This window comes from Sparus aurata, chromosome 15 (assembly GCF_900880675.1).
Source record: "Sparus aurata chromosome 15, fSpaAur1.1, whole genome shotgun sequence".
Classification (NCBI taxonomy): Eukaryota; Metazoa; Chordata; class Actinopteri; order Spariformes; family Sparidae; genus Sparus; species Sparus aurata.
In genome coordinates this window covers 20,241,144-20,262,621 of record NC_044201.1, presented here as the reverse complement: position 1 = coordinate 20,262,621, position 21,478 = coordinate 20,241,144, and the positions used below count along the sequence as shown (strand labels likewise).

General features: G+C 40.8%; 2 protein-coding genes across 8 annotated transcripts in view; both read left to right on the top strand.

The window, feature by feature from the left end:
• Positions 1–10,108, top strand: part of LOC115596869 (inactive phospholipase D5) — a 71,314-nt gene extending 61,206 nt beyond the window's left edge. For all 4 annotated transcript variants that reach the window (XM_030442307.1, XM_030442303.1, XM_030442305.1 and 1 more), the window contains 5 exons: positions 554–751; positions 2,510–2,646; positions 2,804–2,969; positions 3,066–3,156; positions 4,845–10,108. In XM_030442307.1, coding sequence (XP_030298167.1) covers positions 554–751; positions 2,510–2,646; positions 2,804–2,969; positions 3,066–3,156; positions 4,845–5,395 — 1,143 coding nt within the window. In that variant the 3' untranslated portion in view covers positions 5,396–10,108. The remainder of the gene's footprint in view (positions 1–553; positions 752–2,509; positions 2,647–2,803; positions 2,970–3,065; positions 3,157–4,844) is intronic.
• Positions 10,109–11,448: 1,340 nt separating this feature from the next.
• On the top strand, positions 11,449–20,841 carry cfap36 (cilia and flagella associated protein 36). Of its 4 annotated transcripts, XM_030442581.1 has the most exons (12): positions 11,449–11,833; positions 12,304–12,368; positions 12,519–12,620; positions 14,456–14,570; positions 14,686–14,773; positions 16,283–16,445; positions 16,629–16,703; positions 17,114–17,219; positions 17,454–17,632; positions 17,881–18,069; positions 18,418–18,528; positions 19,870–20,841. In XM_030442581.1, the coding sequence occupies exons 1-12, from the start codon at positions 11,728–11,730 to the stop codon at positions 19,951–19,953; spliced, it is 1,383 nt and encodes a 460-aa protein (XP_030298441.1). In that variant the 5' UTR covers positions 11,449–11,727; the 3' UTR covers positions 19,954–20,841. The 4 variants fall into 4 exon arrangements, with proteins under 4 accessions (XP_030298441.1, XP_030298443.1, XP_030298442.1 ...); XM_030442583.1 differs by lacking the exon at positions 18,418–18,528 and having other exon boundaries at positions 11,451–11,833; XM_030442582.1 differs by lacking the exon at positions 16,629–16,703 and having other exon boundaries at positions 11,452–11,833.
• The last annotated feature ends 637 nt before the right edge of the window (positions 20,842–21,478 follow it).

Sequence of the window (21,478 nt, the reverse complement as noted above, 5' to 3'; positions counted from 1 at the left end):
GTGGCCCTGGACACTGCAGGGGGAGCATGATTGTGTGGACTGACAGAGAGAAAGGCAATTTAGAAGCTGAGGACCTGAATTTTAGAAGTGCCTCTTTGAAATGAAAATGCAGCGAGAGAGCAAAGAAAAAGAAAATGGGAACAGAGAGAAGACCCACTGTAGTGTATTCCTCTTCTTCTTCTGATTGTAATTGGATGAGACTTGTGGACAACATGGGCAAGGAGGTGATTACTGGTGGGGATGACGAGCAGCTTTTTTTTTTTTTTTTTTACTGAAAATCTTCAGGGCGCTGATAATTCAAGATTCACGATTCAAAGATTCAAAGTGGTTTTTTTTATATGCACTGTTCTGAATTGTGCAATGAAATGCTTCCTTTGCTGTCCACAGAATGCCAACAGTGTAATAAAGAAATATATACATCCGAAATATACAATATAAAAAGTAAAGCACTTTTGAAGTAATAACGTTCAGGATGACGACAAAATTACTGATGTAAAATATTGGCCTCCAGCTTGCTCCGGGTGATCTCACGGACATTGTGTTTGTCCTCCAGAGGAAGGAGCTGGGTGTGTTGGTGTACAACTGCAGCTGTCTGGCTCTGGACCTCCACAGAGTATTCAGCCTCTACTGGGGGCTCCAGTATAAAGACTTCATCCCCTCCTTCTGGTCCAAGCGCCTCTTTGCCCTCTTCAACAAGGATTCACCACTGGACCTCACTATCAACAGCTCAAAGGCTCAGGCCTACATCTCTGTAAGTGACACAGTGTATTAGTAGTCTTGTTAAGCTTACAGTGATCTCATAAAACATGACATGTGTTAGTTTGTTGTCTATGAAACCAGTGTTAAGTGTTTGTGGTCTAAAGTTTTAGTCACCAGGCTCTAGTACGCCTAATCAACCAGATAGCAGCCTTCAGCTGCCCTCAGTTACTTACACTGAAATGGATATTAGATTTAATTGGTGTCTTTCATGATCAATTTAATGTGAATGTTACATTACAGTCCAAGTTGAGCTTCAGTGTTTGGTTTCGATTTACCTCAAGTCTATAATTTAGTGACTAACAGACCGTTCTCAAAGCACTTATCTTAATCAGGAGCAGCACAGGTGTAATAAATAACATTATAACCTCAGAGCTTTAGTATTGAGCATGATGGCCAACTGTGACGTCGTCCTGGGACAGCTAATTAATCTGAGTTCCTTCCTCATTATTAATGAAATATCGCTTCACCTGTGCGTTATCTGTTGACACAAATTAAACTGTCTGCAGTTACAAATGTTTATTGTGCATGAGCCCACTGGCAAATCCACTATTTGCTATATAAGAGACATTCAGTAGTTTACTCTGTGGCGGCAGGAAATGGAGTATCATCATTTTGCTTCGTTGGAGGTCTAGTGGCTTGAATTTATATCTTTGCATTCCTAAAATTGCATTGTGGGATTGTAAGCTTAAAGTACAGTGTGACCTATTGTGTGAGTGGTTGAGGTCACTATATGGAGCATAAATGTCACGCTCAGTTAGAAAATGCTCTTTTCAGACAAATGCCACATTCCCTTGCTCCTCGGATGGTCCCATTTCCCATGTTGGGAAGCTGGTCTTCCGACCTCGGTGCACTTGTGTGTGTCACGTTGGAATGTGGGAGCAACATAGACATCAAAAATCACTTAAACAGCACGATGACAGCTGCTTGCGGTATTTGAGTGACAAGGAGGAGCAAAGAAATTGATTAAATAACTATAAATTGATAAATGTTTCTTAACCTTCAACCCAACCTTTACGTTCAACCACCGTGTTATAGCGTCAATATGATGTCAACTCGGCAACCTGTGTTCAAACCTTTGTCCGACTTTCCAAGTGGATTTGAGGGCGCCAAGTGACTTTTCCCAATCGATTAAAATACGATTTTTACAATAATTCTGGCAACACATGAACACATAAATAATATATATATCTAGGGTTGTGTAGCAGGACCATTATCATTATTATCAGTTCCATCTGTGCTTTTCCTGCTATGACAAGGCAAATATACAACACAATTTCATGATCAGATATTCAAGTTTTATAACATGGTAGACTTTTTAAATAGGGAGGGAGGGCATGGAATTGTGCACCGCTGACTCAAGCGTGTCAACCACCTCCACTGGAGGTGACAGCTCGGAGGGAGAGTAAATTTTTCATACAGAGTGTCTCTGCAGGACACTGTGTCTTTCAGTGCTGTCATCTCCCTGGACATGAGTGATGGTGATGTCTCTTTACCTGCAGGAGAAAACTTTTGATTTAACTCGGGCTGTCCGTCTCGAGAAGATTAACATCAGCACAAAAAGCACGCGCAAAAGCACACACTCATACTTAAATATTCAAAGCTTCCTGTCAGCAGGGAGTTAGAACTTAAAGCTAACGGTCATCTAGGGTGACAATTATAATTATAAGAGCTCAGTTTGTTGATATGATGATAACAATGCTAACGATAATGACGCTGATTTTCTCTGCTGTTTTCCCTCCTCCGATGACAGACCTCCCCAGACGTTTTCATCCCCAAAGAGCGTAGCAATGACCTCGAAGCCATTTCCAGAGTCATCCAGGAGGCACGCCACTTCATATACATCTCCATCATCGACTACCTGCCCCTCCTGAGCAGGGACGCTCACAGGTTAGAAACGCTGTCAGATCCGCTTTCTTTGAATATGAGTTGACAGGCGTTTATCATCAAAAGCTTTGGATGCCTTGATTCATTTCAAGTGCTTAAACTTCTTGCATGCCTGGCTGCGTGCCCACATTTTTGAGTGTGCGTTTGTGTCCGTGCCAAGGTACTGGTCTCGTATCGACGGCCTTATCCGGGAGGCTCTGATCCTGAGGAAGGTCCGAGTTCGACTGCTGATAAGTTGCTGGGAAAAGAGTGAGCCACTTAGTTTCAACTTCCTCTGGTCCCTGAGGAGTCTGTGCATGGAGCAGGCCAACTGCTCACTGGAAGCTGTAAGTACGAGGCCACTATGTACTATTTTAAACTCTACAGACACACTTTGTCAATGCTCACTGCGCCAATCTCTGCGTGTGTGTGTGTGCATGTAGAAGTTCTTCAGCCCCAGAATGCAGAGAGATGGCAGTCTCCAGGGAATAAACTACAACCGGTTTATGGTGACAGACAAAGCCATCTATTTAGGTGAGTTCATCGACCGCACTTTATGACTGTGCCCTATATGCTTCTGCTCACTTCCTGCAGATCTCATTTTCAGTTGGCATAAACGTCAAGTTCAGCATTTTTCGGAAGTAAGGCAACTTCTTTAAGAGGGTCTAATGAGGAGATCGATACTACTCTTGGGTGCATTAAGAAGGAGTAAGAGTCGTGAGGAGATTTGCATATCTTAGGATGAAGGCTGTAAGTCAGGGGAGACGACTAGTCTGGCTCTCTCTAAAGATCAAAAATACTACCAGCACCTCAAAAGTGTAAGGATCCATATTGGAGAAAGTCAGATTTATGTCTTTTATAAAGCAGGTCGGGTGAATAGAGGTGCTGCAACAACAAACGTTAAAGTTCACATGAAGTCAAAATATAGGTTTATGTATATTTATCACTTGAGTCTTTCTCCATATTTCATCCGAACACCAGCATCAGGCCAGATAATGAAGTCATTTTGTTGGTATTCTTAGCAGTATTGTAGAGTTTTTGCGTAAAAATGTTGATGACTCATTCTGTAATCCCGGGCATTTACAAATTCTTCATCTAATAAATAATTGTCATGATGCTGTTATGGATATTGGACAAAAAGAACTGGAGTATTGTACAAAACACAACTTTATAACTTGTTCAAAAGACACAGCCTTTGAACTTCATTCACTGATTTGGGTGAAACTGGGTCATATTTTAAGGACAAATTTTTTTCTAATTTTCCCTCCAATGTCCTCCAGCTTCTCTGCCTCAAATCTGCTCAGATAGCTTTACTTGTTGCTGCAAACCAGCAGCCTGCCAGCAAATAACTCCGGACTGCCCCAGTATCTGCAACATGTTTGCAGCTGTTTGTTCTTAAGTAAGACATTTAAACAAATAGCACTCCACTAGCCTTAGAATGAGCATAAAGAGAAGTTCAATTTTTACTAACTAGAGCTCCTCAAGGTATGATTCTGCTGGCAGCTGGAGACAAAAGATGACACTGGTCAAACAAAGGAAACTTTTGAACTGTTTTATTGTCACGCTATATACCACCAGACTACAGAGCAGCTTCTCTCCTCCAGCTGTCAGATCCCTCAATTAATCCTCATCACTGGGCCATAAAAAAAATGTTTTAATTCTATTACTTATCTGACCTGGATAAGTCAGAATATCAATCGGTGACAGGCATGAAGAATAACTATATTAAACATTTAGAAATAGCCAATCATCCCCCTAATAGACTTCTTTGATTATGTAGACCATACAGAGGGATCAGTATTAAAGAAACTGCTGCAGATAGCTGCTCTCCACCTAGAAATAGTTAACAATACTTAACTCCTATAACACTGTATATTGTTGTGTTTACATTACTGTAACAAACGGCTTATAAAATTGGTGCACTTTAAAGTGCTGATAGTTATATTATGAAGTTTGAAAAGAGACAGGCTGTTTCTAATCACCCCCTGGCTCCTCTTATACTTAATACACAGACATGAAAGTAGTATCGATCTTCTCATCATCTTCTCATCATATAACTCAGAAAGAAGGCAAAGTATCCCCAAAGATTGATCTTTCCTGGAAGTTGGAAAAACTTTACAGAGCGCTCAGTACATTTATTCACTATTACTTTTTCACACTAAAACATATTTTTGAGATAAAGCTGTGTTCGTTTACTCGTTCCTTCCTCTGTGTCCTGACAGGTAACCTTGACTGGGTGGGAAATGAGTTCACCTTTAATGCAGGAGCCGGCCTGGTGATCAGTCAGCCAGAGGGCGTCGAGGACAGGAACTCTACGGTGGTGGACCAGCTACGGGCATCATTCGAGAGGGACTGGTTTTCCCGTTACACCCGCTCTCTGCAGGCCAATAAGATCCCTGTCTGCAACAAACACCAGAACAAAAGGCTGGTGTCAGGGAAATCTAGCCACATAGACAATGGACCGGTGCCTATCAGAACAGGCCAGCACGATAACGGACCCGCACCAATGAGAAACAATCACAGAAACGACGGACAGACACCACTTAAGACGAGGCCCCATGACGACAGACTAACCAAAACAAGTCGCCATGGCATGGCCAACGGACTGGGGCCAGTTATGGACAGTTATCAAGACAGGGGACGAGTCAAAACGAGTCACCTTGAAAACAGACAGGTACAAATCAAAGACAATCACCATGACAATCCCATGGATCCACGCAGCCAGTCAGCTGAGAGCAGCGGCAGCAGAGAGATCTCCAACGGGGCTCTGTGACCACAAAGCGGAATGGGTTCCTTTTAACCATATAATGTTTGGAGAACTGCTCTCTCAGACTTAACACACTGGGACTTTGTAGCATTTTATTATTATTGTTTTGAAGAAAACTTGATGAAGATCCGATTTGTAGGACTTGATAATGTGCACGGAAGAACTCAGGAAGGAAAGCCAAGGCTCGTCTGCAGCCTGGCACTTTTGATGGATTTTTTTTAAAGAATGAAACCAAAACTTTTTGGTTTAGCAGAAACGCTGATTAATACACTGTAATAATAACCTATCTCGCTACTTATTTACTCTTTTTTCTCTCCTCACGGGGGTCTCTTAAGCAAAGGAAACAGATGATCTCGTATTGATTGCCTAATAATTGTCTGTCTCCGAAGCTATTTGTGGCAGTCATCCCTTTAAATGCGGGAATCACCCCTGCATGCCTATGCAGCGATGGGAGGCAGTGCAGCACATGTAGCCACACTAGCTACATCTAGCAGCTTTACATGTTGTGGATCTCTTAATGCCACTGTACTCAGATTGGTAGCAGATATGTTGGCCTCGTGTAAATAGTGTTGTGCATCTCCAGCAGTATTCTGACTAAGTTGCTGTGCATTCAGATACTTTCTTAAAACTACAAACTCACTTATCTACCTGAAATCATCACTTTAATCAGCTCAGTCGCCAGTATGTTGACAGGTAATGTTTCTGCGAACCACTGATGGATTCACATTTGAATTTCATAGGCTACTTACCAATACTGACATTTCTAATTACATTTATGAGTTCGAGCCTGTGATGGCAGTTCATGACAACGTTTCATCATTTTTAAGAGTGAAACCACTGTATATTTTTAAGGAGACCTCAGGATGAACCATAACCAAAGCATTGTTCCAAGATAAAACATTTAAAAATTAACCTAAGAAATGTAAAGTTTCAACATAGAGAAATGTAGAATGTCATCATATCCGTGGTTTGTAGAAACGTGTGTAGACTATATTAACTCGGCGGCCATTTTCCTCTAATATCACGCTCAGGGTGGGAAAATGTCGTACTGCTGTGTTCCAGATTGCAAGTCGTAGAATTCTCTCAAATTATTGTCATTTCACTGCTTCCTGATCGATCAGCAACTAAAGTAACAATGGATTGTTGAGACAACGGGCCATATTTCAAAGTTAAACAACATATTTGACTCCTGTTAGCTTACGTTAGACAACAGCTAACAGTAGCATTCAGCCATTTCCAAGCTAACTTTACTGTTTGATGCTATTACATGATACGATAGAGACATCTTGATAAGTATTGCCCAATGTTCCTCCAGATATTTTAGAATACATTTGCGCCCTTTTCTATCAGTTCATGCAACATGTATTATGTAACAGTAGTGTTAGCAGAGAAAAAGATGTTGAATGCTATCATTAGCTTTGCACTATCCACCACCTTTTCAGTTGTTGGATTCCTTCCCTTCATATGACATGAAACCTGGAACACAGCAGCATAACATCATCCCAACATTGAACCCTCCAGCCCTGACCGTGATGTCAGAGGAAAAGGGCCACCATGCGATATGGTCTATTGGCAGTTGGTTTATTAAATTGTTGATTGGGTGAAATGACGATAATAAAAACAGACAACCTTATTATTCAAGGGTGTCACAGGTCGGAAAGAGACTTATATTGAAATCTGTTGCATTTAAATTATTTAATTTCCTTTACACTTATGAAAACACAAAGAAACTGATAAACATTGTCATTACCCTTGTAATAGAAACAACCCCATAACTCTTTGTAAGTGCTGCTCCACAGTTGATGAACTGGGGCTCTAAAGGGATTGATGAAATCATGTCCACCATGTTTTTTTCTCAATACCACAAGCACTTATTGGCATACGGAGAGCGGTAACAGGACGAGTCGTATATCTCTCCGCAGCACCCTGGTGTTTATCATTTTATTTTATGGTGGTCATAATTGAATTAGATGATGCACGTATTCTACTGTTTATTACATGACACCAAATGCACTATGACCTGGAAGTTTCTGCTACAGCTTCTGTTAGTTTAACTCATAGGCGGCTATCTTTCCCAGGAGGAACCGAGATTATTGATCTGAAAAAGGGTCCTCATCCATAATCATTCCAGTTCCCTCATACACAAATCCTAGGAAGGAAAGGAATCGAAGGGTTATCTGTGGTGTTCTTCCAATTGAAATGTTGTGAATTATTGAACATATACTAAAGGAGCAGTTAGAAGAAGGGGCCAGAGGGTCTCTGCTGTCAGCCAAATCAATACAATGAATTTTTAACAGCTTGACAGTCGGCAGTTTCTGCAGTTTAACCTCAAGGACGTAGTGGTATGTAACGTCACGCCTGTGACTGAATATATATTACATTTACCATGTAGAGGGAGAGCTGAAAATACATTCTTTTTAGTACAGAGCAAGTCATTTACCCTGGAGAGAAGGCTTGTAGCGACCTTAATTTGCGTTTTGAATGACTGCATGTCAGTTTAGGACCTTTACACAGTCTTTGATGTGAGTCCAACTTTTTGTAACTATGCTTGAGGGATTAATATGTACAGATATTTTAAACTTCCAAAGCCGTTAATCAAGAATTAAGGAAAGCATGACCAGAGAGATCCCAACGGTGATGTCTTTATCAACAATATGCAGGGTGCTTATGGTTTATTGTGAAACAGCACATGTGTGATCTGTGTTTTTTATGTGTAGAGGAGTGAATACTTTAATTGCAGTCACTAAGCAGGGAAGGTTTGGCTGTAACCATAAATGATTACAACTGTTTGTAATAATTTATGGTTACAGCCAAACCTTCACTGCTTAGTGACTGCAATTAAAGCACTGACACTAGTGTAAAATCAAACTTTTATCAGTTAAAACAAACTGCTTGACAATTGTAAGCTGGTCATGATGGGTAAATTCTGCCATCTAGAGGATGTCACGAGGAAGAAAATGTCTTCTCACTGCTGCAATGTGACATGAACCTTTAAAATCAGCTAGTAACACTTTATACTAACCATCAATAATAAATGATAAATACATAGTTAATGAAACTTTAGTTATTTCACTGTTAACATATAATTAAATGCGCTATAATCCATTTATTTATGCTGACATGGAGGCTATTGTTATTTTTTTCCCCTTTGTTGGTTTGTTGGTTTTAAGCAGGATTACACAAAGACTACTTAATCAATTTACCCAAAACTTGGACGGAGGAAATATTTAAAACCAGAATAGACCCCTTCAATTTTAGGCACGGATCTGGATAAAAAGACGTTTTTCCAGGATTTTTGTTAATTTCCCAGGGGATAATGCATGGATCTTGATGAAAAAAATCATCATGGTAAAGCATTTGTGGATGCTTTGATATTGGATTGGATGGATAGGATGTAAAAATGCATGATGAGTGGTTTATACAGCATTTCAGTGTTTGCAAACAGTGAAATAACGCTTAACTAAAGTTTAATGTTTTACAAATGTGTAATTTATTAGGGACAGTTATTATAAAGCCTCACCAATCAGCCTGAATCAAGAATACATGTTGGTTCACAACTACTGTTTATAAAAAGTAGCGACATGGGAATGTAAGTTGGAACTGATATCATGTCGACGACTATTACTGATGATCAGAGGTGATCAGAAGATTATTCATTCATTAAAAAACAACACATATTGTACACACAGTATAGTGCAGGAAGTTATTTTATAAGGCATTAAAGTATGAAACGAGAATAATGTCATAATAATAACAATTATATGTTTAATTCTAATATGCACTAAATGAAAAAAACCTACGTTCCTTTGCTGCTTTCTGTGTACCCTAACACTATTCTCTCTCTTATAAACTGAGACATAACTCTAATATGACATTAGTACTTGTATGAATGTAAACACAATCATCTGTTTCATTTGTTTCTTCAAGACAGAGTGAGTAGAACCTAAAGAGCATTTTCCTCAATAATAATGTCCACTATGTGTCCACACTGTACAGCTTGTTTTCTGGAGTCACATTCATGACTTTTATGCTGCTACTATCTATGATTGTTCACGGGGTGGGGGCAGGGATGCTGCTAATGTGCCCTGTACCCGGGTCTTTGTGTATCTTCTTCTTGTGTATTTGTTTTTAAACTATTTTGATAACCAGAAACAGTGATTATTTTCCAGTTAACGGGGACTAGAACTACACCTTTAATGAGATATTTTCAGTGGAGACTATGTAGCTATGGAGCACAGAACACACGGTACACGGATGCCAACAGTTTTCAATCTGCTACATGCAAAAACAGTGATGTTTCTGTATCACTGGTTGTGCACTGACCATCTTTCCATCCCTCCAGTGAGATGAAAGAAAATTGAGAAATGTTCAGTACTCTATAAAAATGTACTGTTGTAGATGGGTTTGCTGCGAACAGACCGAAGCATTATTACTGACTGGTTCATTTTAAATGCTCACTGTCCAAGCTTTTGAATGTCGCCTACCTTTATTCTGTTGAATTATTCCGGCATGCCTGCTGCTTGCATGCCCTTGCCTTTATGAACTGCGCACAGTAGCTATGAGCCTTTCTAGAGATAATGATACTAATGAAATCTTATATACCTTTAAAAAAAAAAATACAGAAGGAATGTATATTTATTGAATAACCTTGTTAATGCACACTACTGAATTATCTGATTGCTAAGTTTTTACTCTTAATAATAAAAACTCTTAGCTTTTTGTGTCTGTGAGTGTTTTGTGTGTGTATGAGTTTAAGTATAAGTTACTTGTGTTTCCTGAACACAAATGCTGTTAATTAAAGCAAGGCGGCTTACCTCAGAAGTTCATCCTTAGTTTGACACTGCACTGTGAGCTGTCAATCAAGCCCTATATGTAGGCCAGTATGAATAGGCCACTGTCAACACAGTAGGTTGCTTCAGGAACATTTTGGCTGCAAAAATAATTTTGTCACCTGATTTAGTGCAAAACAGCGCTGCAGCCTTCTCATAAACAACAAATAGATGGGGACTTAACAACATAAGAAAAATAATAAATTGGTTCTATACAGCTTGTCTGGCTAAATCAGAGTCTTCAGAAGGCCCGGGATTCCCAAATTGATTTAAGAAGACATTATTTACACCCTTTTTAACACCGCAATCTTCACTGTAGCTGCTGAACTAAAAGCGTTATCACGCACCCCATCCGAAGTGGGTGCACAAGCTTGACAACGCATCAAGGGTGTAAATGTCCATTCGAATCATGTTTGAGATCTCATGGCTTGCGGAGACTTGGATTACGCCAGCCAGCTGTGTGAAGCCATTTTATGTTTTATTTATGTATTTATTTGTCAGTTGTCATTTTTACATTTCAAAACAAGTCCCTATCTACTTCCTATGTTTACGACAATGCAGCAACGCTGTTTTGCTGTGGAGCTCTTTCTGCTGTTTTCACCCGTTTTTCTATCAGCACCGGGGGGGGGGGTGAACTGTTTGTTAAACATGTTCCTACATGATGTGGCTCGTACTCACCAGTGAGTGAGAAACACATAGAAAGAATCCTTGTCTTCTAGAAAGAGGTATTCCTGCTTTTATAAAGTTTTTAAAGACAGAGTATGTAAAGGTTTGGGGGGAAAAAAAGAGGCAATCATTCTGTCGATCAAAGGGTAGCATCAACGTTTACCTCCATTGATAGACTGACAGACATCAGGTGCAGGGCCAACGAATGTAGAGAATGTAAAGAAGTACAAATAATGTTACTGACATAAATGGTGCATTCGCAGAATTATTTTCATTATTTTCATGCTTTAGGAGTACCAAAAAATGCAGGAAAGAGTCTGTAACACTTTTTTTGGTGTAGAGGACCCACAACCCCCCAGGCCTCGTTTTGGTTTTGAAAGGTCACAGGGTTGCCAGGTATTATTAACCTATAAGAGTATACGACCTTTTTTGTTTCCTCGTGATAAAGGGTTGATTGATTGCAACATTCTTTTATTGCTAAAATAAAGCTGTTAGTTAAAATCTAACTGGCCTTTTCGGCTTCCGTAGCTCTAGCCTACCTGCGGGCTCGAGCCAGCAGAGAACGGACGGACTGACGTAAGGGTTACCTTAGCAACCGATTAGGCGTCACCACTCCCAACTGCAGATTCATGAGTGCGCTCTTCTTCTCGGAGACCGTCCCGTCCTGTCAGGGGAGGAGAACCAGCACCGTGAAGCGATATGGGGATTAATTTATGAAGGACCATAAACCGGATGTCTTTCTTCCATCTGTTCGGGTTGGTGTAGCGGAGCTGGACGCACCGACCTGAAGAACATCGCTGTGCTGGTGCCGTTGTTTGTTAACGTTACCCAGCATCGGCCAACATGGCTGAGGATGACTGTGAATGGGTCGTAGAGAGCATCGTTGGCTATTTGGGAAGTCCCGAATGGGTCATTCCTGTCACGGACTTTATGGAAATGAAATGCACAGGTAAAAAAAATAAAAATAAAAAATACAGGTTATGTATCAGTCATGGACGTCTGGACGTAGAGTAAAGCCTATTTGAGGCTGTGCACCGATAGCACAGAGGCTAAGCTAACGCTAACTTGCGACTGCTACGTTTTTGTTGACGTGTTTTCATGACCTGTGATTTTAGATATACCTTTACCGCATGGTAAATTTGCACTCTACTTGATACACGTTCATGTTGGGAGTTAAGCAGTATTTCAGAGCATGTGCCTGTACCCACCAAGCACATAGGTAGGGAGGTCATACAACAGTAAAGTCAAAATTGCTAGCTTAGGTAGAAACATAAGCTACCAGAGAGGACATGTATGTTAACTTTTAGTGCATAGCTATGAGAGGATAGTTGAGGTGCTGTTTTATAAAATGTCTACTCTTGGCAAAGTGTGTATGTTGAATTAGCATACTAACATTTATGTTATGTGCCCTTTTTTTAGTTTTTGATGACGAAGATGAGAATAAGTTATCATACACAGAAATCCATCTGCAGTATAAGAAATTGGTGAGTACAGTCTTTGGTCCAGATGTGTCACACAGATAAACTTTATTTAATCTTCATGAATTGCCTTGTCAACATTACTCGTTTTTGGTTTTATTATATTGCTGACTCATCGAACTGGACTGATGTAAGCTGCTTTGCTGCTTTTGTTAGGTGGAGAAGCTGTTAGATAATTACATGCAGGAGGTTGGCATCAATGAGCAGCAGTTTCTGGATGCATGCACATCTCCTATTGCCAAGTCCAAAACACTGCAGGTATGTTAAGCTCCGTGTTTGCACAACCGCTCTCAGCCTGCCAGTTAACCTGAATGTAGAATCAAGGATGGGATTTGCTTACATAACCCCATTTATGCTGCTTTATACGTGGTGCCAAACATGGCTCGTCTCTGTCTCCTCTTTCAAGGCAGATGTGTGTGGGATTTTTTTCTCATGACTCAGCAAAATGAGGATCCAATTTGTGACATAATCTACAACCACATTTCAGTTTTCACCCTAAACTATGCATGCCTTGCCCAGGCTCTTACAACATTATTGTCCAGCTGTGGCTAAAAAAAAATCAACAATCAACATTAGTAGGATAAAGTCTTGTGTAGGGTGCATACTATCATGATCTGTATACCCTGTGTTTGGAAGGTCATCAGAAAACTGGTGGGCTCCATCCCTCAATAATAGTGTTGGCGCTCGGTGGCTTACTCATGTGTCTTTGTGCTTGTGTGTAGACAGTGTATAAAGCATGTAAAGCATTTGTATTCCGAGCTGTAACAGTTCTCTCGGGCTGTTTGAGACGGATAACAAGAGGTCTTAAGAGTGTATTAAATTGTTTGAATAGCAATTTTAAGATAATATCAGTGACAGTTTAAACATTGGCACCAATCAATAGGTGCGTTGTTGCTGTGCCAGATTGGCAGAGTTGGTGAGCTGGATTTCATTGCAATCCTCAGGAGATTTGGATCTCATTAATCACCCCTGAGATAAATTGTTAATGTCCGCACAGCAGGTCAAATTCTCCTAAAACAAAGATTAACTGTAGAAGAAGTTGTACTGCACAGTAAGTGAAGTGAAGGTGTGGTCTTCTGTTTCAGTTTATCCATGCAGAAACTTATGCAGGGGCCTTGTATTGCTATGCTGTGTTTGGTTGCGTGTCCGTCGTTTTTGGGTTCAAATAGTTTATGTGAGATTGCTGCCTCACTTTTGTGCTCAGGACTCTCAGAAAACTGGAACTTTTTTGCCTTAATTATCTGAATGTGATGTAATCAGCTGAGGACCAGAATAATTTGTATAATACATTTTTTAAATTTGTTGTTTAAGAGTATATCTACACTCAAAGACAGACTGAGGAATTGACTGACATGTAGAGTTTTACGCGTTTTGTTATACTACTGCAATACAGCAGGAGCTGCAAATATAGTAGTTCTAATGCAGTATAATAATAGAGAGAAACGGAATGTACTGGTGGTGGACTTCAGGCCGAAACAGAAGGGGATAAAAGAATCTGACAAAAGAGCAATAGAGAGAAGGCGACTGAAAAGCTGGTGACCTGGTTGACTTTACTAAGCACACTGATCGTGTAATTAAGGTTGGTCAGAAAGATTTGCCAGGCATTAGCCTAGATGTGGGACAGACCTCTGACAACAGACAGGAAGCTAAAGTGAAAGATTACCTCTAAGTATCACTCTGTTTGCAAACATAGCGTAAGTTTTTTCTCAAACTTGAGATGAGATGCCTGCCATCCTGGAAGTACTGTACATCCTGTCCTGATCTATACAGGGACAACATGGCATGTATACCCCAATGCGAACATTGACTATTTGTACTTTATTTTAAATGTTTAATAAAAAATAATAATAATAAATAAAAAAGCTTTATTTATACAGCACTTTTCAAAAACAAGTTAAAGAGCACTTTAGGTTTCGAAACTTGTCAGTGACTGACGCTTTTGGATTGTAGGTCAGGTCGGCTGCGATCCTGAAGCAGGCATATTTGACAAGTTGGGAATTCTCTACAGTCTACAGATCAGTTAACAGTCGTCATTATCTTGAGGATACTGTGATTTTTCATGGTCTCATATCTAGTTGTTTTTTGTCCTTCAGTCGGTGTTCATGCCAGTTCTGGCTACAGATGATTTCCAGATATTTCGCTCACTGATGGTCCAGAAGAACATGGAGCTGCAGCTTCAAGCCCTCAGGGTCATTAAAGAAAGGAACGGTGAGCTCAGTTAACACACATATGTACACCAAAACACACACGCAAAAAAAAAACGGAAAACATTAATGGTATGGCTGCAAATTTAGTCAAATGACTGTGTGTGTGGGGTGTGTAGGGGTCCTCCCAGAGTGTCTGACTGATGGTGTGGACGTGATGACAGAGTTGCAGCAGCAAGAGATGAAAATCCTGCAGGAGGTTCTCAGGTAAGTCACCTGTTCTCTCTCTGTCCTACCATCTGTCTCAGTCTACTTGTGTCTTTCTCGCTGGCCCAAACACAACGTTGACTGTCGACCCTTTGCTATTTTTACATTTTTGTTAATTGAATTTGTTATATGTCCTGACTTGACAATGGACTGTCTTATTGGCAGGTCTTCAATTGTCCAGTTTTATCCAGTGAATTAAAGAAGGTAGAATCAAAAAAATATTATGATCCCTGAAATGTGGAGATGATGGAGATGGAGATTTAGGGGGTCTAAGGATGAGTCAGCTAACAACTTTACACACCGAATTTGATGTTTCTTTTATTGTTTTTTTGTTGATTGTGCGTATTTATGCGGAAAAGTCCAGATTAACTAACTAAAAGATCTTACAGTCGGCTGTATGTGCAAAGGTTTCATCTCCTGCCCCTGCTCTCTAATGGGATTTCACTAGTTGCAGTCAGGCCAAATAGAACACACCGAGTGTTATGGGACAGCAGTTAAGCTCATTAGGTTCCAGCTAATTTAGGTTGGAGGGATTGACACTAAACAAGCCACTGAGAAAAATAGTATATCCATCCCCCTTTGTCTTATCAGGCTACCATGGCTTCTTACCAGCACTGTGTTCTCCTGCATCTGCTCCCCTCCAGATGCACTGTCAATGCAATGCTTTCCCTGTAACTGACGTCTCTACAAGCACCTGAATGCACCACAAAGGAATTGTTTTTAGTCCCTCATTGCAATGATGCTACACCTTAAAAATGTTAAGTCCAGTTAATGTTGCAAACAACCCAATCACCAGAATAAAGGTTGGCAATGTACATTTGTGCAAACCAGGGATATGTTGAAACTTAATAACAGTTCTGAGCTTGATTGAGATATCAATAGCGCAGGAGATGATTCAGTCGGCCGTTTTGGATGCTATAAAAATCTTTAAAGGATTTCTGACAACCGACAGCATGACTGATCAAAATGCTGAAATGCAACTATATTGTCATTCAAACAGTACTGTTGTAGTTTACATTTTCCATAATCTCTTTCTGTCTATTTGTGTACTGTTAAATATATACTCAATATAACTAAACATACACTGGTAAATGCTTTGCGGAAGTGTCCTCTAAGGTAATTGAAGTTGTTAAATAAATTAAATTAAAGGATCTGTGTGTGGTTCCCAGAGGATCCCTGTGAACAAGTGGGGCATAGTGTGGCTGTCATGTGGAAATCCCTGACGTTGGTGTGTTATTCTAGTTTCTAGTCCATTTCTGCCATTAGCCAAAGATTGAACGACCAGTAGAACCTGCTTAACTTGGATCAAGGTGGCTCTTATCATGCCTTGGCACCTAGACATAATCTGAATAACAATCCAAGAGGGCTTACGAATGCTCTGTAGCATGAGCAGTTCAGACGTGTCAAGCTATGCAAAACAAATGTATACCCTGGATCAGAGATGGTATTGAACAGCTAAACCAAACACTTATTGGCTTCTAATTTTCTCTTGTGCTACTTCGTCCACAGAAAGTCAAAAGAGGAGTATGATGAGGAAATGTCCAGGAGGCTGCGATTAGAGGAAGAGGTTGGATCCTCCTCCTCCAGCAGCTGCTCTGATAAGCCCCTGGTACAAAGCAGTGAAGCCCAGAATGCCACCCCTGCTCCCAGCCAACAAAGCGACACTTCCAAGGTAAGGCATCATTAGCCCAGTAAGACCTGAGGAGCTGCCAAACTGGAACCCTGTGAGGCTTTTTGTATGAGCCACACCAAAGAAAAGATGATAATAGTATTTTTTAACTCCTTTTCCCTTAAAGCCCCAGCTCTCCTTCTTAACTTGAAACTGTTTCCAATGTGCTATTTATTCCAATGTAAGGCCAAAGCCAAGGGGAAAGGTGACAACAGCAGCACTAATGGTCACCACACCCCACTAGTGAATGGCAACACACTGGTAACTGAACATTCCATGTACATTTGAGTTAGTGGTGTAATAACACTGCAATTTACTGCACACTCTAAGGATGCACTAATACCATTTTCAAGTTGTCTGTAATCCCCAACAGGGCAAATAGGTTAGGTATCTAAAACAGAATATTGTTCAATAGGGGACGATCTTGTTAACAATTTTGGCGTCATAATCAAAACCAAGGTAACAGTGCATCCTTAGGGCAGATAGTAAGTAGTAGGTGTGTCATGTAGTGGATTTGTAGTTCTGAAGTCTGTAAATTAGGTTGCTCATCATGTAGTTAAATAGATAAAAACATTTGTAAAATGCATTTCAGTATGTTTCTCTGTATCCAGAAGTGACTTTGATGCAGTGTTTGACAACGTGTAATAATGACAGTGTGTCTTTCACTTCAGGTCAATGGCAAATCTGTCAAAAAGCAAGAGGGCAAGACAGCTGCCGCAGAAGCCGGAGATGAGAGGAGTGCGGCTAAGAGCGGCTCCACAGCTAAACCCACGGCAGGTAACTCCACCAACTCCAACTCTCCTCGTTTTGTCATATTAACTTCACATCACACGTAGTTGCTTCACTGGTTTTCTTTTAATCTTGGAAGAACCCTGAATAAATTGAAGTCACACTTTTTAAAACCTTATTAACCTGTGGGTTACAATCCTGCAATTATAACATGTTTTAGTATTATATTATTAACCTGGGAAAGCTGCCAGTTACCAAACTGATTTTAATCTGTGTGAGCAGGTTGTGGCAGTAACAGTGTGGAGTCCAGAGTTCTTCCAGCGGTGAGAGCTCCAGTAAAGTCGGCTGAACCCTCCGTCAGCCTCAGTCCTGACAGCAAGGAGCAGAGCAGCAGCCTGAATGCAGCTGAGTCACTGCTGGAGGAGGCACACAGGGAGGCTGGCTTCTCTAAGCCATACACAGTGAGTCTGTGAGCCTGCTACAGACAGGACATCACCTGTGAGATGCAGTATTATTTGTTTGTTGACTTATTCCGTAGTGTCATCTACATGGTAAACCTGGCTCTATAGTTCGAGACAACAAAATTATTTCCGTCTCCAGTCCTCCTTCACTTTGTTGACTAACCCTTATGTATGTAGCTTTTTAAAATAGTCAGAAAAGAGACAGGTTGCACCTCTTCCTGTTTTCACCTCCACCACTTCCCCTGTAGGAGCTGTCAGCATCTCAGCAGGAGCAGCTCCAGCAGAGGGCAGTGTATCTGCGTCAGCAGCGAGACAAACTGCATGCACTGAAAAAAGAACATCAGAAAACCAAGCAGGCAACTGCACCAGAGGAGACACCCACTACTACTACTACTACCACCACCACCACCACCACCACCACCGCCGCCACAACCCCGGTAACTACATCCTGTTATATTCACAAAGAGGCCAGAGATCAATCACTTGACTGTTGGAGACACTTTGGCCGGTTAAAGAACATGTCGCTGAACGCGACTATCACTAGACAGTAACCCAAATACAAAAACTGCACCAGGACCTAGTAATTCAGAATTGATATCCATTCTTTTCATTTTGGTCATATTTTTTATCTTTTAACTTCAAAACTTACATCCTCAATTTCACCAGATTTTCTTTAACCCTCCTGATTTTTCTTTCTTTCTCTCCTCGTCATCCTTCTGACTTATTTGTTGGATTTTTGTTCTTCATTTCTCTCTGCCTGTATCTGACCTGGTCTTGCCTGTCAGGAGGTGGTGGGACAGTCCCAGAGGAATGGGGCCTGTACCCCTCCTCCTCCTCCTCTTCCTCTTCCTACTCCTCCTCCAGCACAACACTCTGCTAACTCCTCCAAACCGAAGGTGATCCATCAGCTGCCTCTGCCAGATGTGACCACATGTACCTGTTCATGCCCCGTGTGTTGCAAAGCTTTTGTTGTGTAGCAGTACTCTCTCCCCTTTTGTTTCTGTCGTTCTCTGTCTCGCACAGCGTCTTCAGTCTCCATTCCTCAAGCACACAACAAGGACTAGACTGCAGTCTAAGCTTGTTAAAGCCATAAAAGTGACGTGAATGAGGTTTAATTTTATACTGTGGATTGAAATGGCATCCCTTGAAAAGTTATTTGTATGCTTAAGGTTTTAGCCAGCATTTTTAATTATCAGTTTCATTAGATGTGTAAAGCTTTATGAATATTTGATACCACTTGGTGGGGTAGCCATTTTCCCAAAACCAGTTGTTGTTGTTCTTCTGGCTTGAAAGAAGTACTCAGATCTTGTTCTTAGATAAAAGCAACAATACCACATTGTAAAAATAATCTGTTACAAGTCAAAGTCATACGTCTACTTTTTACTTAAGTGGCAATAGGACGCTTTTTTGCTTTACCTTATCTTGCTGAAGTAGAAATTGATTGCACAGTGTATTGACTGTTGAAAGATGACACCATCCGCATACAGGTTGGTTCGCTATAAGCTTTGCTTTCGTTACGCTAATTCTGTCTACCAACGGGCTGGTTTTCCCGGAAGAATTAAGGTTGAATTATGACACAAAGGAAGCATGCCCGCCAAATCAAACTTGCCTAGTATTGAACTAAGCAGGTGTGCAACACATTTTCCACGGTTGATTTTTGCTTTTTTGGAGTGTGGCCAGGCTGGCCGTCGTCATGTTGCTAACACCGTCAATAATGTTGAACTATTTTAATGCTTGAAAAGAGGCCTATTATGCTTTTTGAGACTTTTACTGTCCTTCAGTATTTTATATCAGATCTTATGCATGTAAAAGGTTTCGAAAGTTATTTAGCCTAAAGTCTGCGCAAACAGGAGCTCCTCTCTGGCGGATAACACTGGTCCTGCAGTGCCTTATACATCTCGTCAGTACCCTTGCCTTTATTTCTGTGACCACATCTCCATGTCACACATTCGCATCATTTATGGTTATATTTACAGCACAAGTGAAGCTAACTGAAAAAAGTACAGTATCTGCCTCTGAATTGGAGTTAATTAGAAGAAGCAGAAAAACAGAACAATGAGTACAGTGCTACTTTCCACCGCTGTTAGCTACTCCATCTATAAATGTGTGCTTTTACATTTGTGTATTCTAGTAGTCGACCCCACTCCTTCAACATTTGGTCCGCTGGTTTTTGATTGTTATCTCACACATCTATCCGGTCGTTAACTCCACTGTGTCGTCTGGTCTCTTTTACGCAGGAGATATCTGCAGAGGAGAGGAAGAAGCTGCAGAAGAGAAAACATCTGGCTGACAAGCTGAAAGAGGAAGTGATTAAGAAGTAACTTCCCCTCCCAACAGCAATATTTCGCATTTATATCTTATATCTGTTTACTCCAGTAATCACACATAAGGCTTCCTTTACATTTCCGCTGTCAAACAGATAACTCACTTTATGTAACACAGATCAGCGTTTTCCAAAGAAACAGAAACAAGTATGAGGTCTTCCTTCCTCACAGGCCCTTTAATTGCTGTCTGCTGCACAGGAAGAAGGTATATCTTTCTTGATATTTTGGATGTACTGGTATGTGGAAGCCTCCGATCACAAGAGAGCACTCGAGTATTCTCGAGCCCAGTCAGCCCAATGTTACGGAGACTTCCTGATGGCTTTCTCCACAGTGTGGAATGACAAATGTGTTCACAGCATGTACACTACCTGCAAAAGTCCCACAATGCAGTGCTTCACTATTAATAGATGTGCAAATGTTAAATATGCAACACTACACTGGTCAGTAATAGTGCAAAGTCATGACTGATAACTATTTTTTCTGCTCAGTACGTTACTATGTAGGGGACAGTGACTGATGGGGTGATTGTGGACACATCCCTGAGCTTCTTTCTCTGTAGACAACAGAAAAAAAACAGACTCAACTGGCCTGGAGTTGAGGGATTTATGGTGGAGAGAGACTTGATTGCCAGAGTCCTGTGTTGAGGTGAAGGCACCATTAGCTAGCACAAGCGTACAGTCTTGTTTTCCACTGTCGAGAGTTCGAAGGGGGAAGAATCACACAGCTGATAACACTGTAGCAGCTCATCCTATTAGAGCATTGTGGAAGTTGTCAAGATACACACCACCATGTGTTTTTAAAGGGGCCAAGAGTACAGTGTCACTTTCTACAAGGAATTCAGTATTTCATGTATGCCGTTTAATAAATCACATTTTATAGAAACAACCTGGACTCCAGACTTTTTGTGCAGAGCTACAGTCAGTTGGCAGGTAACTGCTGTCTTGTGTTTGAATCTAAATAAAAGGGCTGCGATGTTTTGCAGATGGATTGATTACTGTCTCAGTAATGTAATGCAAGGATTTCTAATTCTTTCTATGCCAAAGTAAATCTCCTTTTTGAGGGCCAGAACAGGCTCAAAAACAATGACAATTGGTACACTTGTGAGTTGTTGTGGTAATAGTCGTGACAAAATGGCTCAACAATTTGGTCATAAAAGCCTTAAAACCTTTATGATGGCACATGGTGAAGGGTTATTGTCATCGCCATTAAAAAAGGAAGTTGCTGTAGGGTCAGAGGTCCAATCATCTGCAAATGTCGCGTCTGATAACGGTGAGCCCCAAGACTTGTGCACGCCGTTTGAGTCAGTGGTGCTGCGCCATCTTCTGGCAGCAGTGAGAAAGCCTTTTGTGACAATCATTTGCATGAACTTTCTAAGGTGTCATCTACCCCTTATGTACTTCAGTAATCATGTCCTTTACTTTCATGTACCAGTGTTCTCCAGCACCACAAAATGGAAACAAAAAGTGAGAATGAGCTGCGTCGTGCTGTGTGATAAACATAAAATTCAGAGTTGTGTACATTG

Bases quoted from the DNA above. Each gene is read 5' to 3' on its own strand.
- cfap36 (XM_030442581.1), top strand. From the start codon at position 11,728: ATGGCTGAGGATGACTGTGAATGGGTCGTAGAGAGCATCGTTGGCTAT. The intron at 16,704-17,113 runs GTAACTGAACAT...CTTTCACTTCAG, and splicing joins TAGTGAATGGCAACACACTG to GTCAATGGCAAATCTGTCAA. The intron at 18,070-18,417 runs GTAACTACATCC...CTTGCCTGTCAG, and splicing joins CCACCGCCGCCACAACCCCG to GAGGTGGTGGGACAGTCCCA.